The following is a 27,342-nucleotide window of genomic DNA, read 5'->3' on the forward strand; positions in this document are numbered from 1 at the left end:
CATCGATAAGGAAGTTACATTGATTCGTTTGAATGGTCGCTCGTTTTCAATGCATCGAATAGTACTGGCAAGCCTCTCTGAAAAAAAAAAATGTACAATATCGAAGCATGTCGTCAGAAAAAGACAGAAACAGAAGTCATGTAAATAGAACGACTGAAGACAAAATGCCATGAAAGCCAACGTGGGTAAAATAAAGCATAGGTATCGATGGTTAAATAACATCATCAAGAACAACAAACACAACAACAAAACATCCATGTGACGAAAATAATAATCTTACAATACTTCAACAAGCATCAATGCAGAAAGAATCACAATTTGATGGTACATTCTTCACGTATGTCTTTAGCGCAAGATGGCTATGAAACTATGTCCGCTCTGAAGCAGCATTTCGCCGAGAACGGAATGGACTATGACAGCGTTGCTGAGCTCATGAGCGATGACGTACGATTTGTAGAGGTAAGTCAGGAATAAATTATCCATGGGACATATTTTGTTGCTTGTTGATAATGCACAATCGACAATAGTTTGAATGGATGGACATATGCACTTGTTTCATGATGAAATTGTTGGTTCTTGCATCGTGTTGAAGATGAATGGGAATACACACAAAAAAAAATCGACAATCATGCAGCAACGGGATTGGCATCAAAACTAATTAAAACTAAAACTGGAACATTCGTAGAGAAATCGTTAATTACAGCCGCATCTTTGTCAGCCAGATATCGTGGAAAGTAATTATTAAACGACAAAGATTTACTTGAAAATTAGACTTGTTTTTTTTTTTCACAAAACCTTTTTCAGATAGGTTCACGGTTTTATGCATTATACGTTTATTTTTCCTTGTACGTCCTTTCAGAAGTTTTCATTTGCGTTATCCTTTTTTTTTTCTAAAGTGATTTGCTACGAGAGAGTGAATAATATTGTTCCATCCAATATTTCGGAACATTTTCCGGCAAAACTGGAGGGTTCCACTTTTAGCATTAAAAAAAAGTGTTGTTACTACCGATGATGATCATGATGATGTTGTTTGCAATGATTATATTGGTACAGTTGACGATTATGATGACGGTGATACTGCACCACTTAAAATGATTATGATGATACGTTAATCTAGCATCTTTTGATATTACTATTGCATGTCGTGATTACGATTACTATTTAGTGTGACATGATGAATAATCATGATTATCAATTCGCAGTTAGAACATAACAAGTTAATCTTTCTTTTGGAAGTCCTTAAGTGAGCACACATAATGGAGTTCCGAAGTTTCAATCATGACCAATTATTACCAACACCTATCAATGTCGATAAACCAATATAATAATCCTCTTGTTCAAAGAAGTCCTGGGAACCAACACTTTTCATTTGTTATATCAACATTTCGTTATAGTCCAACAATGAAACAATTTATGAAGATATACTGATATACAGATGGTAATATTTGGGACCTGAATAAAGTATATTCCGTTGTTACGAGAATGTCATTATTTCAGTCTTCGTCCTACAATCTGGAGTGCAATGAATTCATTGGTATTGCCCCTACATAATGTAACGATGTGCACTTAAGCCAGATTGCTATGAATGCATGTGACTATAGGATATACTGAGATTGAGACGTGTGAGATTAGACGAGGTGCTACAGAGATTTATCGAAAATTCCAGACTCTGGACTTCTGAATATCTGTTCTCTCAAAATTCTTACAATAATCACACAGGTTTACTTTTTTTTTGCCAGTTTCCTTCAAATGGCTATCAGTAATCATTATTGTGCACTTTTAAAACAAATGTCGACGAGATGAATGTCATTTAACTCGTGATTGTACTTCAGTCTTTACATATTTTGTGTTACTGACAGTTTACATTAAAAAAGAAGACGTGGTATCCGCTCTTTACGTATATCAAGGATTTTAACTGTATTACGTGTGGGGGTGGGAATGCGCATTACAATCATTGTTTTTAAGCATTCCTCGGTATGTATAGAATTCATCTATACCAAATTTAAAGCATTTTGCAAACTTATGAACTTCCTTTATTGATGGCCTTTATTGCAATGTAATTTATGGGTTAAATATCTTCTGCAAAGATATCCATGTTTCTGTTAGAAATGCAAACGTAAATTAATTAATAAATGAATAAAACTATGGTCTCTTTTCTTCTGTTTTTACGTGTTCCTTTGCGCTTTCTTGTCTAAGTTTATGACGAACGGCCTGAGAGATGTGGTAAAGAAAGCAAAGATCCAAGTATCACCCACTGGAGACCATTCGTACATCCTGGATGAGGAGACCGGTCCCCTGGGCGTGGTATCCGCCCGGTGCATTGACGACAACCTGCAGTACTTGAGTGACATACGGAATAATGTCCCCTACGCCAGAAGAAGTAAGTTTCTTCCTCTTGCACCGACATCGATCTGCCTTTCTTTATGTTATTTTTTTAATCTATTCTATAATGCAGGATTGACCTGTATATATATATTCTCTTTCTCTTATTTGTTGTGCTATTCCTATTGTTATTGTTGTTATCTTTCTCATTAAAACTATTCCAGCGTAGGACTTTCGCTTGATGAATACAAACACCCTCAATCATGTTTAGAAAAAAAATACAAAAACGTTTCTCTTTCTCTCCCATCCACGATTCCTTTCTGTCTCTCTCTCTCTATCTCTCTCTTTTCTTCTCTGTCTCTTGTTTTTATTGTGTGTCTGTGTGTACCTCTCTCTCTCTCTCTCTCTCTCTCTCTGTCTCTCTATCTCTCAATGACAAAATATCTATCTCCCTATCTATCTATGTATCTATTCTATCCTATCTATCTGTCAATGTATGTATGTATGTATGTATGTATGTATCTATCTATCTATTTAATCTATCTATCTATCTATCTATCTATCTATCTATCTATCTCTCTCTCTTTCCATGCATCTCTCTTTCCCCATCATCCCTATGTGTTTTGCTGTTCTACCCTCTTTCTGTCTCTCATTAGTGTACAGGTCTCGCGGACAGCTGCCTTCAGAGCAGAGCCTGTATACACTTGGTTTCCAGGACTTCGGGGACTCGTGGCTATGCGAGTCAAACAAGGAGAACAAAACTTCCGGTGTTCCCGCCTTCGACGGCCAGTACTGTTACAGTTACATCTACGCGTATGGCTTACCGGTATGTACACGCCGAGCTAGGCGATGTTACCTACATCTTGTAAACATACGAAGAGTTTGTTCGCAAAAACCGATAAGTCCATATTTGCCAAATGGAGATATTTGCGATTAAAGGTCAAGAAAAATAAAGAGAATAATAAGAAAATTTTTGCTTCTTTTGACCATAACTTCAAATATCTACTTTATATGTAGTGACCAATATATCATTTAAAAGGTATTATTAACACTTTATGACTGAGACAGTACTTCAAAATCTTCATAAATGGACTTATCGGTTTTTGCAAACAAACTCTTCAATTATTACAGTCTATCTGTAAAACAAAGATAATTGTAACGGCGATTTCTTTCCATATTTAAGTACAGACCTTAAAATTTAAGGGGGAGGGGGAGGGGTTACCTCATGATTTAATTATGAGGTAACCCCTCCCCCTCCGGATTTTTTTTTTTTTCTGGGGGGGGGGAGGGTGGGGGCAAAAGTCGAAAAAGACTTAAAAGTTTCTTTGCCTTTATTCACAGGAAAGATTTCAGTTTGTGTACTTCCATATTTACAAAAAGTTTTTGTGCTGCGAAGATACATAGCTCTCCACTGTTAGGTTGTTTTAATCAAAACAACTTAAATTCTTTTGAACTTTGACCTCACTCTTCTTCCCGAAGTCAACAAGGACACATAACATTTTTTATTTTTCATTCATTGGAATTACTAAGTGCGTACTTAGTGTGAGATTCCGTCTCTGATAAAAGACTAGTTTGGTATGACAACTAACAAATTCTTCAAATTTATTTCAATTCAATTAAATTAAAATCATTTCACTTCGATTCCATTCAATTCAATTCAATTCAATACAATTCATTTTCAATAATCATTTATACTGAATTACGGTATGAGATGTCGTATCCATTTCATTTGCTCATTTAAAATGAAGCTTTGGGTGAGAAAGATTGTGACGCCAAACATGCGATACACGAGTGCAGAACTTTTTTCTTAGTTCTTATTTGTTCTTCTAATATTCCTTCAATTGCTAACACTTCTCGTATAATCATTGTTATCGCAAATTCCACTTAAACCGTTCCATATGGGAACCTGGTGGCTAGTGTATGAAGTCTATGGAGATTACATGATTCAATATTAAATGGGTTAAAATGCGCTCCTTTTTCAAAACTCATGAACACACTACTCCTTTGAGGTTTTGAATTTTCTTCAATTTGTCTCCCTCTTACAAATGAAATGTGTAAGATTGCAACTGCTCTCCTCCCTTGTTGGAAACTGACCACACACACGCACATACGCACACGCACACACACACACACACACACACACACACACACATAAATAAACACACACATACACAAACACACACACACACACACATGCTTTTACTTTTATTCCACGTCTTCTGCTACTTAGATCAAAGTTTCATAGCCTTTGAACGATTTATTCGATTTTCATAACACTTGGTGTGATGATGTGTATCTCCAATTTATCTGCATTTGTTGAATCCGCCTGAATCCGCATTATACTGAAAGCTGCCGGCTGCCGGCTGACATATTTTGCTCACTTGCGTATAGAAATAACTTTTCAGACTGTAATTACGTGACGCTATTTGCATAGAAAAAAAATAAAGCTTGGTCAGTATAACTTAACCCGTTTGTCACAACTGTTTTGTGGCAGGTGAAATACATTATTGCGTCATACTTTGACAAAAATACCGAATCCTCCAGAACCGATAAGTAGATGAAGATAAGGAACCAGATATTCTTTATAACGCTGGGATAGGTGGGGGAGGAACGATGAGCTCCCTAGACCTTTTGACCCCCTAATAACTATGAGACATATACATCGACTTATTTAGCGCAATTATTTGTCGGCAGCAGTAGGGTTCGGGAATCCACAAAAATCTCTCTGAGATACTGTGATATCTTTTGCAAAGACTACTACGCTGGTGTATGCCAACACTACTCAGAATAGGCAAATAGGGAGGAGCGAAGAACCATCAGCTTTGGTATTTGAAGTGTCGCCTAAATGGACGCGATGAAGACCGACGATATCGTCGTATAATTGACAACAATGGTGAAGATTTGTAATGTATACCGCCAAAATCAAAACAGTTGAAAACGTGATTAACCGAACAGAAAAACACAAATCTGACATGATTTGATGGTGATCGCCACTTCATTCTTTTTTTAAATTTCAAAGTTTATTTCTCTTTTCGGCGAAACATAAAACATTTCGCTTCCTTTCATAACGGAGAACAAAGGCAAACAGAACACCGTAGAATGAAAAGAATATACAATAATTGAGAAACCTTCAAGTAATATTACATTGTGATTAAGAACGAAAGTGGTCGAAATAAAGTATGCATTAATTAATGAATGTACTACCATGTTCAATAATCGTCTCGTTTTTCACAGATGGTCGGGTGGGGTATATGCACACCGAGTACATGTACCCAAGACGAAATACAGGCTGTCTATGCCATCTGTGAGTAAAAGATCACTTCTCTGCATGTATGCAACATGCAATAAAACAACAATTGCAAGTGACTGTCTTGACAAAGACGTTTGATTACTTACAGTTGTGTGTCAGAATTTTCATTGCAGTCCGCATAATTGAATAGATACTTGCTTGATTTTTTTTTTGTCAGTACTCAGTTGTGCAAACTTCAAATTACAATCTTATTATCTCTTCAAGCAGTGTCCCTCGATTATATCTGTAATTCCATTTTACAGAGAATAATTTCTGTGCACTTTGGAAAATGTCAGTATGGACAAGCATCCTCAGAAAATTTCGTATGCAAATGATATTTTGAAGAAAAAAAAACGGAAGTAGAGTTTAATACTGACTTAATTGCAAAAGGGGAAATTTTCCTCTTGACATTTTTTTTTTTTCTGGACAAAATGAATAACTGAAAATGATATTGCATGAATATCTGTAAGTTGTCATTGTTTTTGGTTTTGGCAAATCCTCTTTTGTGAATTCAGAGATTTTCTATACTCGCGCCTCTTGCATCATATTTTATATTTGTCCGCAGCAATCCAAGTCGAAATCAATTCATTGTGTCCGGATTGATTAGAACGAGCTTCCTAACAATTCCAGTTTTCCCTAATAGGTTGCTTACAATGAATACAGACAGTTTTGCAAGAAGAGCTGTAGGGCTATCGATGTGCATGCTCCATGCCTGAATTATGTACATATCTGTAAGAAATTCAGCATTATTCGAAATTTTGACATTTTGATTTTAACACTTACCTTTGATAAAATGAGAAAGCAAAATGTAGAAAGCAAACCAACTGAAAATTCGACAGGATTTATATGGAATTAAAACATTGCAATTTCTCCATGTTTCGGAGAAACTTTCACAAATCTCCAACAGCCCAAGCGAATTATTGACTATGTCACATTGTATACTAAGAAAAAAGTAAGTCCTATATCTTGCTTATGTTATACTACTGTGCTGTTGATGTTGAGTTTCCATTTTTCTTTTCGTTTGATCATCGCAGGGTGGTTTGTGCTGGGAGCGAGAGAATCGATGTTCGTCGTAAGCGAATGCAACTCACCTAATTCGCAGCCCTGGCGGGACTGGGATATCGCTTTCCTGTAAGAAAAGCCCCCCCCCCCCCCAACCCGTTTGATTTCGAATGGGGTATTACAGTCACTCATACACGTGCCTCCGTCATACACGTGCCTCCGTCTCCCTTATACAGTTGACTCCCAATATAACGAAGTTCTCGGGACCTGCAGTTTTCTGTCGTTAAAATAAAATTTGGTTGTACCCGAACAAATTAAATGATTAAAAAAACCCAGAGCGGGTAATGGTGCGGAGTGATTGTTTTACTTCGTTGTATTAAACTGGAATTTCGTTATAACCGTGTTCTTTATGACGGGAGTGCACTGTACTTTACTAGATTGATGAGGAATTCGTATAGAAATGTTATAAGTGCAATATTCAAGTCTGAATGTAGACAGCATTTAGCCTAAATTTTTGGAAAATGATGATTTTTTTAAACCAATGATAAAAAAGATAGAAATCTAGCGGTAATTTCATCGACTTTGAGAAAAGCTTGCCATCGGTCTTGCTTGTCCAAAACGGCTTGCTACACGTTGCATGATTTTCATGACCTCTGTGGCAGTCACAACACAGTGAGTTTGTGATGAGATATCGATGAAACGTGACGAACATATCCAATGGCAAAAATATCTAGAAACTTATCTTATGAAGTATATTTGTACCATGGCATGATGGCTGACGAGTTGAAGTCTTGACAAGGAGAAGTGCAATGTTCGAATCAAGTTTCGCACACACGAAAAATACGTTTTCTCCCTAGAGCCCTCTTGACTAGACTTTAGTGCATTGATATTGGTGACAATGAAGACAATGACATTATCCCTAATGAGAACTGTACTTTAAGTAGGAAATCACGTTGTTTACGAGTATTGATATCAACAGTATTCAATAATTAATTATTGAACTCAACGAATTCTACTTCCAGTCAACGAAATGTAACATAATGTTCACATTGTATCAGGGCAGTTACCCCCCTCCCCCCCCCCACCCCCGGTTAGATACTGGTTTAATTAAATGGTTAGAATAAAGACTAGGGTCAAGTTTAGGGTTAGAGTTTGGGTTAGGTTTAGGATTAGGTTGAGGATAGTGATTATGGTTAGGGGAAGGGGAAGGAGAAGGGGAGGGGGTAATTTCCAAGGGGGGTAATTGCCCTTTTTACATATCGGAAAACTGAACAAAAAAAAAATGTATAATCGAGTCATGTCATGAACGTTCTCTCGTATTCTACAGTTCAATCATGGCGTTTATGGTAGCTTTAGTAATGGTCGGCTCTTCCTACGAGTTCTTCTTTCACAAGCGCGTTCTCAAGAACAAGGTCCTCCGGACGCCGATCAAAGGAGTGGAGGAGAACATCTACGAAGAGACGATGGACGAGAAGAAGATAGTCGATTCGTCGGTTGATGACCCGGAAACAATCAAACACGCAGCCGAGGTGAAAAATGGCGGGTTGGTGAACGGGGGCTTTCACCACGACGAAAAGAACCTATCTCACAAACCCGCATCCCTTGAGGTCGCCGAACGAGGAGAGGTTCAGGAGAAAAAGCCAAAAGTCAATCTTGGTTGGGGTGAGCTGAATTTTAGGATAAACATTACATTTCCATCTGCGTTGGAAATCTAGGCAAGGGTAAATGTTCCTATTTCACAAGATAAACAGTGCAGACTGAATAGCAAAAAGGAAATGTTCAAATTAATGCAATGATTTCTGAACATTGAAGTAAAATTAATAGAAAGCAATTAATGTAAAAGTTGATAGCATCCCATTGCGTCCATAACGGACAGTAATGCGAAAAAAAAAACCTAACAGCAACAACAACTTCACTTTGAATGGAAATCTGACTGTAGGCTGAAAATATTTTGGTGTGTATCCCAAGGAAAAAATATGGGGAAAAATGGCGGAAACATTGTACTTCGGGTACTCTTCGAAAACTTTTTAGATTTTTCCAGGATATAACTGCCGCTACATATGCCGAATCGTACACTTAATTCAGCGAAAATGCAATTTCCTAAAATGATACATAATATGTTATATTTGAAGAAAAGCGCCGAACTTCTACTTCTGATTCCATGACGTTGAAAGTTGAAAGTCTGTTTGTAGTATTTAGTACTAAAAATGAATATTGACATTTGGAAAACAGTGCTATGGACGCTGGGAGATGAATGGTTTAGAACGGGGAGGTGAGGTGGTCTAAAACAGAAATATACCAACTGTGTAAAAAACAAACAAACAGACAAACAATCAAACAAACAAAAAACATTGCAAATCCGGTTCAAGGTATCAGAGGAGCATAATAATACTTTGACACATTATGGCCCAGTGATTCCAACACCCAAATGCCTACAAAGTTCGGTAAGCGTCAGAGATACTGGTTTGCAAATAAGAGCCATGACGTTCCATATCAGAATTGAGATCTTGAAGGGAACGTATAGTTGTTGTTCAGACCTAACTTCAGGTTTTTACTTATTTTCTTTGTGAGATAATGGGAAACCTCCTATGAAATATGAAAGAACATGTAATTCCAAGTGAGATGCATCGTTTATTTGATGAAAAATGGTTTTGAAATGGCTGAGCTATCCAAAACAGAGCAATTCCAATACAAGGTAGGATCCACCTTTTGAAAGGATCGTTTTGTTGTTAATTTGTTTTTGTATGTCTCAGCCATTCCGACGCCGATTTTCATCCTATAAACTTTGAATTCCTCATAGAATAACATAATGCTCTGTATTATTTCATAAGTGGTTTTTTGGGTATCTCGAAAAAGTTACCAGTCCAATTCTCATCTCCACCAAAACTATACTATCCCTTTAAACAGCTTAAACGTCTTTTTTTTTTTCTTCTATACCAATCAAGCTATACTTGATGGAATTCTGATGTCCTTCTCGGCGTTAACAAACCTTCCCAAGATGCTCAGTGCCAAGAAATCCTCCAGCACACTGGCGGCCCTGAACGGTATTCGGGTCTTGAGCATGTGGTGGGTCATACTCGGGCATACCTGTCAGTTCTACTACGGATACTTCGGTGAGCATTTCAATTGGCTCATTTCCATTCTTGTTTAAACGTAAAATTTGTTTACTTACAGTTTCTTTGCTTGCAGGCAAACTTCAGCCCGCGTACGTTCCCAAAGAGGTAAACATGAGCTACATTTCCCAAGAAGGGAAACCTTAGTCGCATTTCCAATGAGGGCATCAGCCCAGTCAAGCCATGCCTAGATGCTGTAGATGGTCTCCTGCTTCAAATGTTACTACTGCCTTTTCTGTAGGCACCTATATCTATATGGAAACATAAGGAAACATAAATGTTTAACAATGGCATTTTCATGCATGTGATATACAATGCACTTTTGCATTGCTCCTTTGTCGTTTGGTTATGTTTTGTCTAAATTTGTCACAACCCATGTAATTTAGTTTGACTTGATTTGAGAAGCAGAATAAAAACCAACGAACGAACGAACTTGATGATGATGACAATAATTGGTGCAATAATACGCTCTATACTGAATGCCTGCTGCTGCATGGTACAAGGTATCACTGTACATGCACCAATGTGCACCAAGTGAACAAAATGTACGAGAATACAAACGTGTATGTTTCAGACTGTAAAAAAAGGCTCGACACTAACGGTGACCCGGTGGCCCAGGGCCACCAAAAACGCGCGTCGGGCCACCCAAATTTCAGAAATGAAGATTTTGGTGGCCCAATCGGGCCACCAAAAAGTCGGATAATTGCCTTTACTTTTGTAGATGGACAGCGGTAACAATCGGCTCCGTAAGATGTTAAAATAAATGTCAGATGTTTGCTTTTTTATTTTCGAAATGAATAACGGTAATATTCGACTCCGTATGATACTAAGATAAGTGTCGGATGTTTGATTTTGCGTTCGGAAATGAATACTAACAACATTCAACTCCGTACGATGAGAAAATCAAAATGCCAGATGTTTGCTTTTTATTTTGGAAATGAATAACGGTAATATTCGGTTCCGTATGATACTAAAAGAAGTGTCGGATGTTTGGTTTTGCGTTCGGAAATGAATAAGGATAACATTCAGCTCCAGAAGATGCTGAAATAAATGTGGAATGTTAGCTTTGACGTTCGGAAATGAATACTAATAATATTCAACTCCGTACGATGAGAAAATAAATGCCGGATGTTTACTTTTACGTTGGAAAGTAAATACCAACAACATTCAGCTCCAGAAGATACTAAAGTAAGTGTCGAATGATCCCTTTGACGTTCGGGAATGAATAAACATGATATTCAACTCTATATAAATAGTAAAATAATTACCGGATGTTCACGTTCAGGTGAATATTTGCTTTTACGTTCGAATATATATAGCAACAACATTCAGCTCCGGAAGATGCTAAAATAGATGTCGGATATTAATTTTGCTCTGACGTTCAGAAATGAACAACAATAATATTCAACTCCATATAGATAGTAAAATAAATACCAGATGTTTACGTTAAGGTTTGAAGTAAATAGCAATAACAGATCAGCTGTGGAAGATGCTAAAATGAATGTCGAATGATCCCTTGCCCTTTGACGTTCGGAAATGAATAACGATGATATTCAACCCCGAATGATGATTAAATAAATGTCGGATGTTTTCTTTTACTTTCGAAACTAAATAGCAATAACATTCGGCTAAGGAAGATGCTAAAATAAATGTCCGATGATTGCTTTTACGTTCGGAAGTGAATAGCAGTAATATTCTGCTCCATGCGATGCTAAAATGAATGTCGGATATTTGCTATTACATTTCAAAATGAATAACAGTAACTTTCAGCTGCGTTTGATGGTAAAATATTTAATGTCTGATGTCTGCCATGACGTTCAAAAATGAAAAACAGTAAAATTCGGCTCCGTACAATGCTGAATTGTCAGATAATTCATTTCACTTTCGGAAGTGGACAGCAGTAACATTCGGCTCCGTACGATAATAAAACAAATGTTGGATATTTGCTTATTTAATTTTAAAATGAGTAATGGTAATATTCTGCTCCGTACGATGCTAAAATGAATAACAGATTATTGCTTTTATATTTGGAAATGATTAACGGTATCAATCGGCTCAGTTAGATGCTAAAATAAATTGGGGATGCTTGCTTTGACGTTCAGAAATGAATAAGGATAACATTCAGCTCCGTAAGATGCTAAAATGAATGTCAGTTCTTTGATTTTACATTTGAAAAGAAAATAATTAATAGTAACATTCGGCTCCGTACGGTGTTAAAATACTAGTAAATGTTGGATAATTGCTTTTACAATCAGAAATGAATAACGGTAACTTCCAGCTCTTTATAATGCCAAAACAGATGTCGGATGTTCACAAATGTCTGCAAATGCTCCCACTCTATCGTTTCAAACGTAAGTTTTTACCACCTAAATAGGCATCAACTTTTATAATAATCTATAAGCCTATTTGCTAAATCTTAGAACTCAGAATAACGGTAAGATGATTGAATTTTCTCTTCATTTATTTTAGACATGGGTACATGTATCACTTTAGTAATACTTAATAGTTAATTTTCTATGTTCAGTAGGACCGATTTAGTATTTCTTATTTTTTTCTTGATTTTTTTTTTGGGGGGCCACCAGATTTTACTTTCGGGCCACCAAAAAATTAAAAATTAATGATTTTGGTGGCCCGATCGGGCCACCAAAAATAAAAGTTAGTGTCGAGCTATAGTGTAAATCCAGGATATCACAAAGCAAAAGTAATTTAAAGTGACAAGATTCAAGATTCAAGATTCAAATTTATTTTCAGTTCCATCAAATAAACAAAGAAATTATATACATTGCATACGTATAGGATATTTGTAATAATTGCAAAATGTGATTTGACAAAGTACATATGGAAATGAAAAGCAGATGAAGAAAAAAAACGCAATTATATCTTGGTGAATAAAACGTCAACTAATGATGAGGATGGAAGTGGAGGGTCCCACTAAGAAGCAGAGCTTGTACGATATGGGACCCTCAGAAAACACACAAGACAGTAATATAAAACAAAAAACAACGAACCGATTTCAACTGACATCAAACTAATTGGGTAGGGGAAAAGGAAGAAAAAAACAAAGAAAAAAGGGGGAAAAAACTACAGCATGTGCCATCGTGGACTCAAGCAATCTGGATTCAATGATGTAAAATAAGTGATGAAATACAACCTGGATTTTTTTTAATTGAATTGAATAACTGAAACTGCACTGGTCTTGCACTCGAGACACATTGAACAGTTCCAGCCCGTTTATTTTCATATTTCACTTGACATCAAAATACATCCAAAAAAGAATACAAACCAAGCGAGATACAAAAGATGTTACAAATCGGGCTTGTAAACGCAGGTTCCATGAAAAAATACCGGTGTAAATTTGCTATGCAATCAATGGAGATAGGACACAAAGTAATAATGACGAAACGATATGAAAGCTAAAATATCAAAGTACAAAGGGAAAGTACAAAGGGAAAAAGAAATACAACAGAAGAAAAAGAAGAAAAAGAAAAAAACAAACAAACAAGAACCCAAAGAACAACAAGTGAGTGAAAATATGGCATATAGATACACAAGTATATACGTGCACATTATCTATAATCAACTTCATAATGAGTTCAAAATGTTAATACAGGTATGAATGCAGTGATTGACAATGAGAGCATAAACCAGAAGTATACAGTGAACGAGGTTACCGCGCATATAACATATTATAAAAATTCTAATCAGGCTGATTATATTCATTTATTAACATTGATTTCATTTTTTTTTATGTAAACATACTAGAACAATTGACTAAATCGGCGGGAAGATCATTCCAGAATTTAGGTCCGGTAAAAACAATTGTTTTTTGAGCAAGGAGTGTGCGAGTACGTGGAAGGTTAATGAATCTCTTTGTCTTGTGGGGTTGCATGGACGGCAACGTATGAGTAAATACGTCAGGCAAGTCGTTGGCTGATAACTGAAACATAAATGTGCCTACGTTGTATAAAAACAAGTCAGCAACCTTAAGGAGTCTGTTTTCAAAGAAGAAATAATTCGTGTGACAATAATAATCGGCTAGATTAACTGAACGAATAGCCCGTTTTTGTAGTTTGAAAATTTTATCAATGTATAATTTGGCACAGTTTCCCCAGGCAAGTATTCCGTAACAGAGATAGGGTAAAATAAGCTTTGAATATAGATTTTTCAAAATATACGTGGGAAAAAAAATGTTTTAGCTTCAAAATCCCAGTATTTCTCGAAAGCATCTTAAATAAATAATCTATATGATGTTTCCATGTTAATTCATGGTCAATATGAAGACCTAAAAATTTAAACGATTCAACTTGAATCAAACAATCATTATTCATTTTTATATCGCCAGGCAAATGGATAACATAACTACTAAATAACATATATACAGTTTTATTTACATTAAGAGATTGAACATGACATAACATAAAGGATTGAACATAATGCAAACATTTTTATACATAATCATATTGATAAGAATGCAGGAGAAAGAGAGAATAGACATTTCGATATAAATATGCGGAACACTGACAGGAACATAATTATAAGGAGGACTTATGTTAAAAAAAAAGAAAAAATAAATAAATTCATAATAATTGTTTCATATTCAAAGAAATGATGACTTGACTGAGAATAACTTAATAATAATAATAATGGTAACTTTAGGACAGCGATGCAAAGACACATCTTCCCATGTCATGATAATCGTTTTAACCTATTTCCAATTCATTCTAATTCAATTGGTTCTATTGTCAGGGGAATTTGAGATAGTGAATTCATACAAAATCCCACATCATTACTGTGACACTAAGTGAAATGGCGTAGAGAATGAGAACCATCGCATTTTTTTCTTTCTTTTTTATTCTACTAAAAGCGAACCCACTCCAAACTTATGAGATCGCATACAGCTTCGGATTTTTGGCCATTACAAACTCAACCTTCTCCGTGGACACGTTTTTCGTTTTGAGGTATGTATAGTTTTATTTTCTTTGATGTGGTCGTTTTATTATTATGATTATTATTTCTATTATTATTATTATTATTATTATTATTATTATTACTATTATTGTTATTAGTAATAATATTATCACTATTATTACTGTTATTATTTACATTATTATTATTATTATTATTATTTACAATTCAATAACTTTTCTACGTGTGAACCTTGTAAGCATCAATAGCGGAATTCTTTGAATAACTTTAAGCTTGGATTCCACGTCAGTTTATTGGAAGATGCTTGGTAACTGATATTATAGCTAAAGAGGCAAATTCAAGAAAAAACGCAATCGTAATTGTGAAGCAAATATATCGTTCTTTGAATATTGTAAATTATTATTTTTTGGTTAAATATATATGACCGTGCATCACAAAACGAACAAAAAGTCGCACCCCAAGTCAACATTGGGGTTTTCATATTTTCTGAAAGAGCTACCCTTCTTCTACAATTGTATATTGTTCTTAAGTTTCGGATCAGAAAATGAGTGGGAAAGTGCATTACCAGCAGTTTGTTTAAAAAAAAAAAAATTATGGAGAGTAGTGAGATCAGGTAATGTCTTAGAGGCCATTTTCATTATTTTCTTTAAAACCCTTTGAACACTTTTCACTTTCAAGTCTAGTAACTCTAGAAGGGATAACGCTACTGCTTTCATATTTGGCATTAATCATGGACAGAACGTATTAATGGAGCGTCTTTAATTTCAACCTAATCTAATAATCTCTTCATTGTTGTTGCTCCCGTGGTTTACACCCTGTTTTTTTTTTTTTTTTTTTTTTTTGTCCCATTCATCGCACAGCACGGTTTGGTGAAGAGTTACAGCGCTTGGATAGACCCTGTACTTGAGAGACTCTTTTCTCGGTTCAAACTTTTCTAGAGTCAGCGAGAGTGTGTGCTTTCTTTCCAATATTTAGATAGGTTAGGAGAGTCCATTTCAATTGAGATACGCATCATTATAAAGCTTAGAGTCTGTTCTTTTAGATTCTGCCCCTAACTGAAAACCAATGTCTGGTAACTATTTGTTGGTTTTGTGATGCAGGGTAACAATAGCCATATTATGGACCAATATCTATATTCATCAATTCATCTACCTTTGCATATCTCTATTTATTTATTTGTCGTTATTTGATATTAATTTGCTTACTACATCAATGTTGTTCAAAACGACATTATAATTTTTCTATACAAAATATATCATCGAAAATTGTTAAAAATGAGAATTTATTTACGCTCATAAATTTTCAGTTGCAGCTATTTTCCAGTCTTGCACATGCAACGATTCCAATGAACTCGTACTGCTAATAATTTTGAAATTGGAAATGGACTTTGAAGATTCAACCAGAAAGTCGATTGCACAAAATTAATTACAGAAGAAGCATCGAATGGAAATCATCAAATCTCCGGTGATGAGAATGAATAGCAATCGGTCCATCTTCATTTTTGTCACCACCTTCACTAATATCTGGTCTTTAATTGATTGCCAATGGAAACTACCGAAAATTGGAGAAAAATGAAGGGGAAAAAAACCGCTTTGAGCAATCTAGCAGAACGTGTTGGTTACACAATAAACGGAATGTTATTAAACAAAGCCTTTAAAAAGAGGTCTTGCTCTAAAAACAAAGCCCCCCAAAAAGGAAAAAAAAATAATGATGTCGATATCGTGTGAAAGTTATATACCTGTCATTTTTCTGCAAAAAGTGCTTTTCCTCAAAGCTTTAAAATCGAGTTCTCTTTCCTCTCTAAAATGGACGTTTCGTAGTGGGTTCCTCGTGACCTTCTTCACGTTGAAAGCGATCGACAGTAAGAAACTACAGAGCACCTTCAGCTGGGGCGTCTTCTATTTCCACCGTTGGTGGCGCCTGACCCCTGTCTACATGGCTGCCATGGGCATTTTCGTGCTGCTCATGCCTCACTTCGCCGAAGGGCCCCACAACCAGGGATTTCACGACTACATGAGAAACGCCTGCGTCAACGTGTGGTGGACCCACCCGCTCTACATTAACAACTTTTATCCTTGGCCATACGATCTGAACATAGCCGTAAGTTTTACCCTACGATGACAAGGGGGAATCCCGGAACGATCAGAAATTAGTGTGGTAGAAAAAGCAAGGTTTTGCCAGCACAAAATTTAAAATTTGATCAAATCAGATAGAAATATGTGATCAAGGAAGGTGTGAAATTGTTAAGTTTCGAGCTTTGAGATTGAACAATAATTGTATAAGCTCTTGACCGTCCTGGTGTTTGATGACGATTGATAAATGTACGGATCATAAAAGCGAGCTTCTGATTTAGGACGCATCACGCATGGTACTACGATGTCAATACTTATTTATGAACAAATATTTCAAAAAATAAATGAAATGCTGCTCTGCACTTGCGTGACACAACTATTCTCATTCTTGAGAGTTCAAGTCATCCAACCCGGGAGGACGCGCGTCAATATCATTAGAGTCATGAATCGAGAGCTTGTTGTTGATTGCTTGGAGGCTTGTCAAAATAGGCATATTATTTGACAGTTAATCCAGTGTAAGGAATATTATGTCAGAGAGCATATTAAACAGGAATTTGAACCAGATAATGTTTAATATACTTTCGCCATAGTGAAATAAATTACTTAATTAATAAATTACAAGTTACTTTTCATTTATGATTGAGTGTCACCGTATTAATAGAATGAAGGAGAATTTGGTCACTGTTGGTGGAATAAACATTAACACCTCGACATGTTACGCAAAGTCTGAATATATTATATAAACGCTCTTTGTAACCCTCAGAATGCTTTGAATCCCAATTGGCAAAGAAAGCCCCAAAGTGTTTTAAACATTTTCCAAGGTTCTTGGCTAAAGAAGGTGATACACAATTGTCCATCTCCGTAATATTGAATTCTTAGGAAAAGCAAAGGTATGACCCTATTATGCTTGTTTACTTGTTGATTCGATTATTTTTGTTTCGAATGTTACTATACATTTGCTTGAAATCTTGCTGAAGTGTACAATCAATTTTGTTTTCTTTCTGAAGGAAAAAAGGAGATCAAGATTTTGTCCCGCCTGCACTGCACTGCACTGCAGTTATCTTAGACCAAAGTATATTCAGACGTTATTACTTCCCCAAACGGCCAGTCAGACGTTTTGTTTGTTTTGTTTTGCTTCTCTTGTTTCGCCATGCCGTGATGACTAAAGTGCATGGGATGGACTTGGTACCTGGCCAATGACATGCAGTTCTTCATCATCAGCCCAATCATTCTCGTCATCTTGTACAAGTGAGTCCAGTGACAGGATAAACACCCTGTTTCCCCTATTCCCACACATGCAATTATGTTTGTTTGTTTGTTTGTTTTTTAAGGGATAGTACAGTATTGGTGGAGGTGAGAATTGGGCTTCTAACTTTTTGCGAGATACCAAGAAAACACGTATGATATAGTACAGAGCATACCATTTAAAGATGAATTCAAAGTGTATTTGATGAAAATTGGGTTTGGAATGACTGAAACATCCAAAAACAAAGTAAAACAAAGCGATCGTAATAAAGTGTGGGTCCCACACTTCATTAGAATCGCCCTTTTTTGGATATTTCAGCCATTTCAAAACCAATTTGCATCAAATAAACCTTGAATTCCTTATAGAATTACATGCTCTTTCATGTTTCATAAGAGGTTTCGCATTATCTCACCCAAAAATGTTAGAAATCTGAAATTAGGTCTCAACCAAAACTATATGATCCCTTTAAATACGCAGTACATCGCTTATGATGGCGTACGTCATGGTATTTCCTATGGAAACCTTACCCTTCTGGTATTTAAGTATCAATAAAATGTGTGTGTGTGTGTGTGTGTATGTGTGATCATACGTTATAAATACAAAAATACTTACAGTTGTTATTGTCTTTCATAATACTTACTAGTAAAAAGTAACATAAGTGTAATTCTCTGTAAATCATAAACACAAATAGAGTACCCGAGCAAAATACGATTAACGTTTCCTGTCCTCTAGTGAGTGTGGTGAAGGAACGCACTTCTGTTACAAGGCAGTCTGGGAAAGAGAAAAGTCGAGTAGTGAGATCCCGTCTTCTCGACTTCTTGGACCAAGGAGTCAAAAAGGCAAATAGTGAGATCTCCTCTTCTTGACTTCCCTGACCAAGGAGTCGAAAAGGCAAGTAGTGAGATCTCGTCTTCTTGATTTCCCTGACCAAGGAGTCAAAAAGACGAGTGGTGAGATCTCGTCTTCTTGACTCCTTGGGCCAAGGAGTCAAAAAGGCGAATAGTGAGATCTCGTCTTCTTGACTTCTTGACCCAAGGAGTCAAAAAGGCGAGTGGTGAGATCTCGTCTTCTTGACTTCTTGGACCAAGGTGTCAAAAAGGCGAGTAGTGAGATCTCCTCTTCTTGACTTCTTGACCCAAGGAGTCAAAAAGGCGAGTTGTGAGATCTCGTCGTCTTGACTTCCCTGACCAAGGAGTCAAAAAGACGAGGTACTGACATCTCGTCTTCTTGACTTTTCGGACCAAGGAGTCAAAAAGGCGAGTTGTGAGATCTCGTCTTCTTGACTTCCCTGACCAAGGAGTCAAAAATGCGAGTAGTGAGATCTCCTCTTCTTGACTTCCTGGACCAAGGAGTCAAAAAGGCGAGAAGGGAGATCTCGTCTTCTTGACTTCCCTGACCAAGGGGTCAAAAAGGCAAGTAGTGAGATCTCGTCTTCTTGACTTCCCTGAGCAAGGAGTCAAAAAGGCAAGTAGTGAGATCTCGTCTTCTTGACTTCTTGGACCAAGGAGTCAAAAAGGTGAGTAGTGAGATCTCGTCTTCTTGACTTCCCTGACCAAGGAGTCAAAAAGGCAAGTAGTGAGATCTCGTCTTCTTGACTTCTTGGACCAAGGAGTCAAAAAGGCGAGTAGTGAGATCTCGTCTTCTTGACTTCCCTGACCAAGGAGTCAAAAAGGCAAGTAGTGAGATCTCGTCTTCTTGACTTCCCTGAGCAAGGAGTCAAAAAGGCGAGTAGTGAGATCTCGTCTTCTTGACTTCCCTGACCAAGGAGTCAAAAAGGCAAGTAGTGAGATCTCGTCTTCTTGACTTCTTGGACCAAGGAGTCAAAAAGGCGAGTAGTGAGATCTCGTCTTCTTGACTTCCCTGACCAAGGAGTCAAAAAGGCAAGTAGTGAGATCTCGTCTTCTTGACTTCCCTGAGCAAGGAGTCAAAAAGGCGAGTAGTGAGATCTCGTCTTCTTGACTTCCCTGACCAAGGAGTCAAAAAGGCAAGTAGTGAGATCTCGTCTTCTTGACTTCTTGGACCAAGGAGTCAAAAAGGCGAGTAGTGAGATCTCGTCTTCTTGACTTCCCTGACCAAGGAGTCAAAAAGGCAAGTAGTGAGATCTCGTCTTCTTGACTTCTCGGACCAAGGAGTCAAAAAGACGAGGTAGAGAGATCTCGTCTTCTTGACTTCCCTGACCAAGGAATCAAAAAGGCGAGTGGTGAGATCTCCTCTTCTTGCCTTCTTGGACCAAGGAGTCAAAAAGACAAATAGTGAGATCTCCTCTTCTTGACTTCTTGGACCAAGGATTCAAAAAGGCGAGTAGTGAGATCACGTCTTCTCGACTTCTCGGACCAAGTGGTCAAAAAGGCAAGTAGTGTGATCTCGTCTTCTTGACTTCCCTGACCAAGGAGTCGAAAAGACAAGGTAGGGAGATCTCGTCTTCTTGACTTCCTGGACCAAGGAGTCAAAAAGGAGAGTGGTGAGATCTCCTCTTCTTGACTTCTGGGACCAAGGAGTCAAAAAGTGAAGTAATGAGATCTCGTCTTCTTGACTTCTTGGACCAAGGATTAAAAAAGGCGAGTAGTGAGTTCTCGTCTTCTTGACTTCTCGGACCAAGGAGTCAAAAAGGCGAGTTGTGAGATCTCGTCTTCTTGACTTCCCTGACCAAGGAGTGAAAATGCGAGTAGTGAAATCTCGTCTTCCTGACTTCCCTGACCAAGCAGGCCAAAAGGGGAGTAGAGAGAACTTGTCTTCTCGGCTTCTCGGACCAAGGAGGCGAAAAGGTGAGTGGTGAAATCTCGTCTTCTGGACTTCTTGGACTAAGGAGACGAAAAGAGGAACAATGGGAGTATGGGTTCGAAAAGGCGTAGAGACAAGTCGTGTGATATCGTTTTCTCGTCTACCCTCGTCCCGCGATGCGAGAAAACGAGATCCTGGATCTCATCTTCTCAACTTCTACGATCCACGAAAGCAAGAAGGCGATATCTCATAGCCGAGATGTTGAGAGGAAGGGGAATTATCTCGACTTCTCTGTGTCTGTACTTTCTCTATTTGGCAATTGCTTTGTTGTTATTTACAGGAGCAGAAAAGCTGGTCTCGCACTAATCACCTCATTGATGGTAGTCTCTCTGTCGTCACTGGCTGCACTGACGTGGTACTATGGATACACTTACAACCCTTACGGCACTCAACCGTAAGTGCTGTTACTGCGTGAAAGGGACAGCGTGGGGGACGCAACCTTCTAGCATCGAATTATTTCATTTCTATTTATGACGGCTTGGTGATATCAGAGTTTAAGCAATGGTGCCATCTCTAGAGCACGTTGAGAGTCCTGAACTGTTTTTTCAAGAGTTCTATATATCGCAGGGCAGCCCTCGAATGTTATTTCTTTAAAGATCCTGTTTACCTTTGGGAGCAGGGATTTAAAAACATGTTCAAGATATCACATTTTATGCATATGAGCAGGTCTGTTCTATGACAAAACATCCTACCATCCAAAACTTTCGCAATAAAGCCTAAAATGTAAGGAGATATCAGTTATTGCTCTCAATAAACCATAACTGTAGACACTTTAGTCTGGAAACATTTTTATTATAACTTCTTTAATTATTGTTTACATTTTGTGTATTTAACAATTATACGGATTCAAATTTTTGCAGTGGTTGTGTCTATCCCTATTACACACATTTCAGAACTATTTTTAAAGCACTAATGCTAGGTTTTTGTTTCATCTGCAAATGGTAAATAATAACTTAAACCCCGGTATAATTTTAAGGAGCTGATCAAAGATAGTTGTGGACATTGCAGCCTTTGCATAGCTGCAATATCACAAGCGAAAAAAGATATCCAAACTTCTGTATACGTAGTCAATCGGTTTGCAATTGTATGCCGCAGTGAAGCTATGTCATTAGAACTTACATGCGCAAACAATGTTTGAAAAAAACAAAACAAACCCGGAAGGGATTATGCTCTGAGTTCCTGCGGTTTTGCCTGTAATCGATCTCCTTAAATGATAATAGCATTGCTTAACATTGCGATAGCTCACTTTCAGAAACTTAACTGACCTGCGTGATGATGCTCGAATCCATTAAAAAAATCCGGCATATAGAAGTTTTGAGAATCATACTCTCACTGCCAGGATGTACATTAACACACATCACCATGGTGACACGCCATTTATTGATTGATTAATTCGAAAACTATTGCATGTGGGAAAATAGTGAAAATGGTAAACTGTTCACTCACTTAATATAGGCACAAAACCATTCAGCTTTTATGAACTTTCCTTTCTTTCACAGCTTTATACTTATACACTACCAAATACACTGTGAACATGTGGGACCATTCAATGTTTATATTTATGTGTTGTTGTTGTTTTTTTTTTCAAAATTCGAGCACTTTTCAAGCATCTTCTCGAACTGTTAGTCAAACAGGAATCATTTTTACTCTCACGCCAGACCTTACAACGACAATCTCGGTGACAATCCACTCAAGGACACGACGTACGCCAAGCCCTACACCCGCATCCCAACCTACCTTGTTGGCATGGTAACCGGATACATCTTGTTTTCTCTGCGAAACAAAAGAGTGAAGATGCCCATTGTAAGCATTCAACATCATTTCTCGTGTTGATTGACATTGACGAGTTATGCCTATGTTTTCCTCTAATTTCGTTTGTCCGAGTTAACATACTCCGTACATTCCTGGAAAAACAAAGGGAGATATCGAGATAAGGCACAGACAAAAGGTGTCGTGTTACATTGAATGAAACGAAATGCCATTAGATTACTTGTCGCAGTCAAAGTTCGATAATTTTAAAGTTTAATTCATCAGTAACAGATGCAGGGAACGGATAACTTTTATAAAAAAAAACTGACGATTTGTTAGGCGGTAGGGGGGGGGGGGTATTGTTATCCGTATCTTCATACTACTGTGAAGTCACAAATAATGTAGAATTTTTTTTCGTTGAGCGACCGCCAAATGCAATCGCACAATGCATTGAGCAGGTATTTTTTATTTTCCTCGGGCTTCTACTGAAGTATGTGTCTAATTTACGTACTTCACTAAATCCATGCACGAGGTTTGATACCCCCCCCCCCTCTATTTACCTTTGCACTTATGGAAGATTGCAATTTCAATGTCATCCCTTCTTTTTTCATTCTGAAAGTCACGAATGTATTGTGTATTAAAAAGGACTGCGAGTAAATAACCTTTTTGTATTTTTGATTGCCTCGCTTCTACGTTTTGTTAAACATTGCAAAGCAATTGAAAACAAAACTACTTTGTAATCAACCTATGTATATGACTATATGATACCAATAGTGTGTGTACATAATTATGTACATGTATGTGCATGTACAACAATAATACAGGAACCAATAAATCAAATCAAAACGTGTGTATTTTTTTTTTCTGTCAGTCTAAACTCATATGCATGACAAAATTTTTGAATCAACTTTTAAATGTTCAGATATAAATTCATACGACCACGTTATACTCAAAAGAACTTACGCGAAAATCAAGCGCAACGAACGATAAATTCTTGAAAAGATTCAATAGCATAGCATGATTCAATAGGCCTATATACCTAATTTAACTTATTCTCGTTTACTTTTCATTATTTTTTTCAGTGCAAGAGGGCCCATTGCAATTCATCAATATTTCAATTTACTCTTTGTGTTCTGCTCAATTCGACTTGAAACTATATATTTTTTTTACAACAGCCAGTTGCCATTCTAGGCTGGTTCTGTGCACTGGGAACACTGTTCGGAGTAATCTACGGCGTTTGGGGTGGTACCAGCCGTTACATCGAGCAGTGGGAGTCGGTTCTTTACCTCACGCTCAGTCGAGTTTCCTGGGGTGTGGGCGTGGCCTGGATGATCTTTGCTTGTCTGACTGGATATGGAGGTGGGTTCCTCGACAGTATGAAAGAGTTTGATGACAAAATGATTTGACTCCAGTCTTGTGTGTTTGTGATATACATTTGTGATTAAGACTGCTTAAAAACCAAATAAAGTAATTAAAAACTTGGATACTTTCGACCGTTACTTTAAGAATATTCCTTGTCATAATATAGAAAAATGAGGTATCACTGCAAAAATTATATTTTGCCCTATTTATATGATGGAATAAATTTGAATATATCGATTTTCAAAATTGTATCCAATATGCTTAGAAGAAGAAGGCAGATTTTTGTACTTTGAAGGTAAAGTCTTTAGTTCTTTGGCAGATATACTTTCAACTCAAAGCAACAAAAATTCCATACTGATGTTGTTGTTCCTGCTGCAGCTGTTTTTAGCAGCCCAGTTCAGCTTATATCATTTTCATGTGTAAAAGCATTTGTATCGTACTTTCAATAAATTGTACTGTATTGTCTATTCCTGTGTCATATAACAATGATAATGAGGCAACAGCGTGAGTTATGAAAAGGCACTACAGTACGAGAACTTTTCATGTTATCAACCTTTCCATTATTACTGTAGTAATGGAAAGGTTGATAACATGAAAAGTTAACATCGTATGGGGAAAAAAATAAAGAATCATGCTACCTTAAATGAATTGTATGTCTCTCTTTACGCAAACAACCTGTACACAGGATTTGCAAAATCCTTGCTACTCCAATGCATGATTGCTACTCTTTCTTTGATTTGGGAATTATGTAGCTCACACAATGCAGTGTATGGGGGATTTATTCTAATTACTAATTTTGCTTTTATCATTTCTATATCACATGCATTCAACTGTAGGAACCAACTACTACTTACAAGCATTGCTTTTATAGTTGGTTCCGTCATTTTTCATACTATTACACCCTTAGATCTTATAGAAAATGGGCAAAGGGGCCGAAGCCCTAATTCCATCATTTATATGTATATTCATCATACCTTTTTTTTTCTCGAACTATTGTACTTAATTTTGTAGCTACACGTTTCAATTGTTCTAAATTATATTGTTATATTTGTTTATTTAATGTACTATGCTTATATCTATATGTGTATGCATATTGTACTCATATATATTACATAATATTTCAGTGAAATGTATCATATTTGGCCTGATAGAAAAAAAAATCAATTGAGTCAAATTCAAATAAATTCAATGACTATTCATTTGGCTGTATCACGTCATATAAGGCCTACTCTGAGAAGTCCAACTGATTCGCGATTTTTTTTGCCTTTCCAGGTTTCATTGGTGTGTTCTTAGAGTGGGGATTCTGGGTGCCCCTGGCAAAAATGTCATACTGCGCCTATCTGATCCATCCGGTCATCATTTTCAGCGGTGTCGTCTTTGATAAGACCCTCTACCACTTCAACTACATGTCACTGGTGAGTTCCCCCGACGCCTCAAATTTCATGTTTCTTACCAGTGGGATACAGTGGCCTCCCCTTATAACGAAGTCCTCAGGACCTGCAGTTTTGTTTCTCTTTATAGCAAAATGTCATTATGACTGAACAAATACACACTAAAAATACATGGAGTGAATAACGTTGCGGCCAGAATTTTTACTCCATAGTAACCGGAATTTCGTTATAACCGTGTTCGTTTTAACGGGAGTGCACTGAAAAGGGATTATAGATTTCTACCGCCGATTATAGAAATGTCGGTAGTTTTCTTTCGTTATAGCAAAATGCCATTATGGCTGAACAAATAAACACTAAAAATACTTAAAGTGAATAACGTTGCGGCGAGAAATTTTACTTTATTGTAACCGGAATTTCGTTATAACCGTTTTCGTTTTAACGGGAGTGCACTGTATAGGGATTATAAATTTTTACGACCGATTATGGGAATGTAAATTCACAAGCCATGAGATAGAGAGCGCCCACTTTTCAAAATGATGCATTCAGCATTTGGTTGTTTTCTTGGGTGTTCGTCACGAGCTCGATACCCACGAGTCATACAGCCCACGAGTCATACAACCCACGAGTTATTAATGCAGCCCATATATAAGAAAGCCCATGAGTCAAGTAGCCCGTGGGTCACACGGCCTTCGACTTGGACACTATACGGCCCGAAATGAAACCATCGTTTAAACCATGGACAAAAACCACGGAGCGCCAAGTGTAGCACAGAATATTTCGTTACGAAATTGGTCATTTCGTCGTCAAAATGACCGTTTCGTTAACAAAATTATCATTTTGTGGACGAAATGTTTATTTAATTACAAAATGTTGTCACATCGTTACAAAATAATCATTTCATCGACGAAATTACTTGATTTCGTAACGAAATATTCCATGCGACACTTAGCGCTCCATGGTTTTTGTCCATGGTTTAAACCATGGTTTCATTTGTACCACCTTCGTGAATTCAGGCCTATGCGATCAAGACCCACGAGCTCAACCTAAGTAGGCTTCAGAGCAATGCAGTCCACCAGCTCGACATTAGAAAGAAAAATTAAGGTCCACGACATCGACTGTCTTATTCATTAGCTGTAGTGACTTTTGGACTTTTTTTTTCCAATGTGGAGCTCATGGGCCGTATGACTCGTGGGTGTCGAGCTTGTCGGATGACACTTACTGATTGTTAGAAGTTTTGCTCGTTTAATGAGAATGTTAAGATATATCTTATGTAATGGAACAAAATGCCAAATTGCAAAGTAATTTCGAATATCGATTTTACGTTTGGAGTTCTCCGCGACAGTCTCAGTAATCACAAGGTCATTATATTTGTGTTTTAGCAAGATTTCCCCAAGCCATTATGTTAGCTGATAATTTGACTGTTTCTGTCTTTTGATATTCTGCTCGTCGCGCAAATCTAAATGATTTCTCCCAACAGTTTAGGCTTGTGTATGCCCTCTGTCATTGGATTTAGGTGGATGTTTACTATAATGAAAACGTATTTGAAATTTCAGTCCAATTCACTGCCAGTCAAGAAGTAAAATGAAACAAATGTGTTTGATTTACACACACATACTCATAACAATTATATAAACTATATGCATAATTCGGTTCCCTAATGTTTTAAGCAGACAATAATATAAGAAGATTGATTGTGAGTAAATAATGACCGCAGAATATACCCAATAAACCAAATTTTTCAGAAGTCGATTTCCTTTCAAATTTTCCCACCATCCTGCCTCAAGCTCCTCTGTACTGCAATATGAAGTCATAACTCTGTATCACCAACATTCGCTCGACATATTTGTTCCCCTTTAGAGCTACACATACGTTGGCAACATCGTCTTCTCCTACATCTCAGCAGCCATACTATCCCTGGTGGTCGAAGCCCCTACAATGGGTCTTGAGAAGGTCATGTTTGGAAAATTCAAGACTTCCTAATCAACTCGACCTTTTTCTCTTTTTTTTTTGTACTTAAAGGGATGGTACAGTATTGATGGAGATAAGAATACGGCTTTTAGTTTTATGCGGGACACCAAGAAAACACTTA

General features: G+C 37.1%; 1 protein-coding gene across 1 annotated transcript; it reads left to right on the plus strand.

The window, feature by feature from the left end:
• Positions 1 to 369: 369 nt before the first annotated feature.
• On the plus strand, positions 370 to 27,233 carry LOC140239703 (O-acyltransferase like protein-like). Its single transcript, XM_072319527.1, has 15 exons — positions 370 to 459; positions 2,197 to 2,380; positions 2,979 to 3,148; positions 5,557 to 5,626; positions 6,646 to 6,742; positions 7,941 to 8,275; positions 9,559 to 9,726; positions 14,591 to 14,684; positions 16,473 to 16,752; positions 17,893 to 17,972; positions 21,032 to 21,145; positions 22,410 to 22,558; positions 23,680 to 23,859; positions 25,135 to 25,277; positions 27,111 to 27,233. The coding sequence occupies exons 1-15, from the start codon at positions 370 to 372 to the stop codon at positions 27,231 to 27,233; spliced, it is 2,277 nt and encodes a 758-aa protein (XP_072175628.1).
• Positions 27,234 to 27,342: the final 109 nt, after the last annotated feature.

The sequence above is a fragment of the Diadema setosum genome, chromosome 16 (assembly GCF_964275005.1).
Source record: "Diadema setosum chromosome 16, eeDiaSeto1, whole genome shotgun sequence".
NCBI classification, from domain to species: domain Eukaryota; kingdom Metazoa; phylum Echinodermata; class Echinoidea; order Diadematoida; family Diadematidae; genus Diadema; species Diadema setosum.

Bases quoted from the DNA above. Each gene is read 5' to 3' on its own strand.
- LOC140239703 (XM_072319527.1), top strand. From the start codon at position 370: ATGTCCGCTCTGAAGCAGCATTTCGCCGAGAACGGAATGGACTATGAC. The intron at 9,727-14,590 runs GTGAGCATTTCA...TTCTACTAAAAG, and splicing joins GTTCTACTACGGATACTTCG to CGAACCCACTCCAAACTTAT. The intron at 22,559-23,679 runs GCATTCAACATC...TACAACAGCCAG, and splicing joins AGTGAAGATGCCCATTGTAA to TTGCCATTCTAGGCTGGTTC.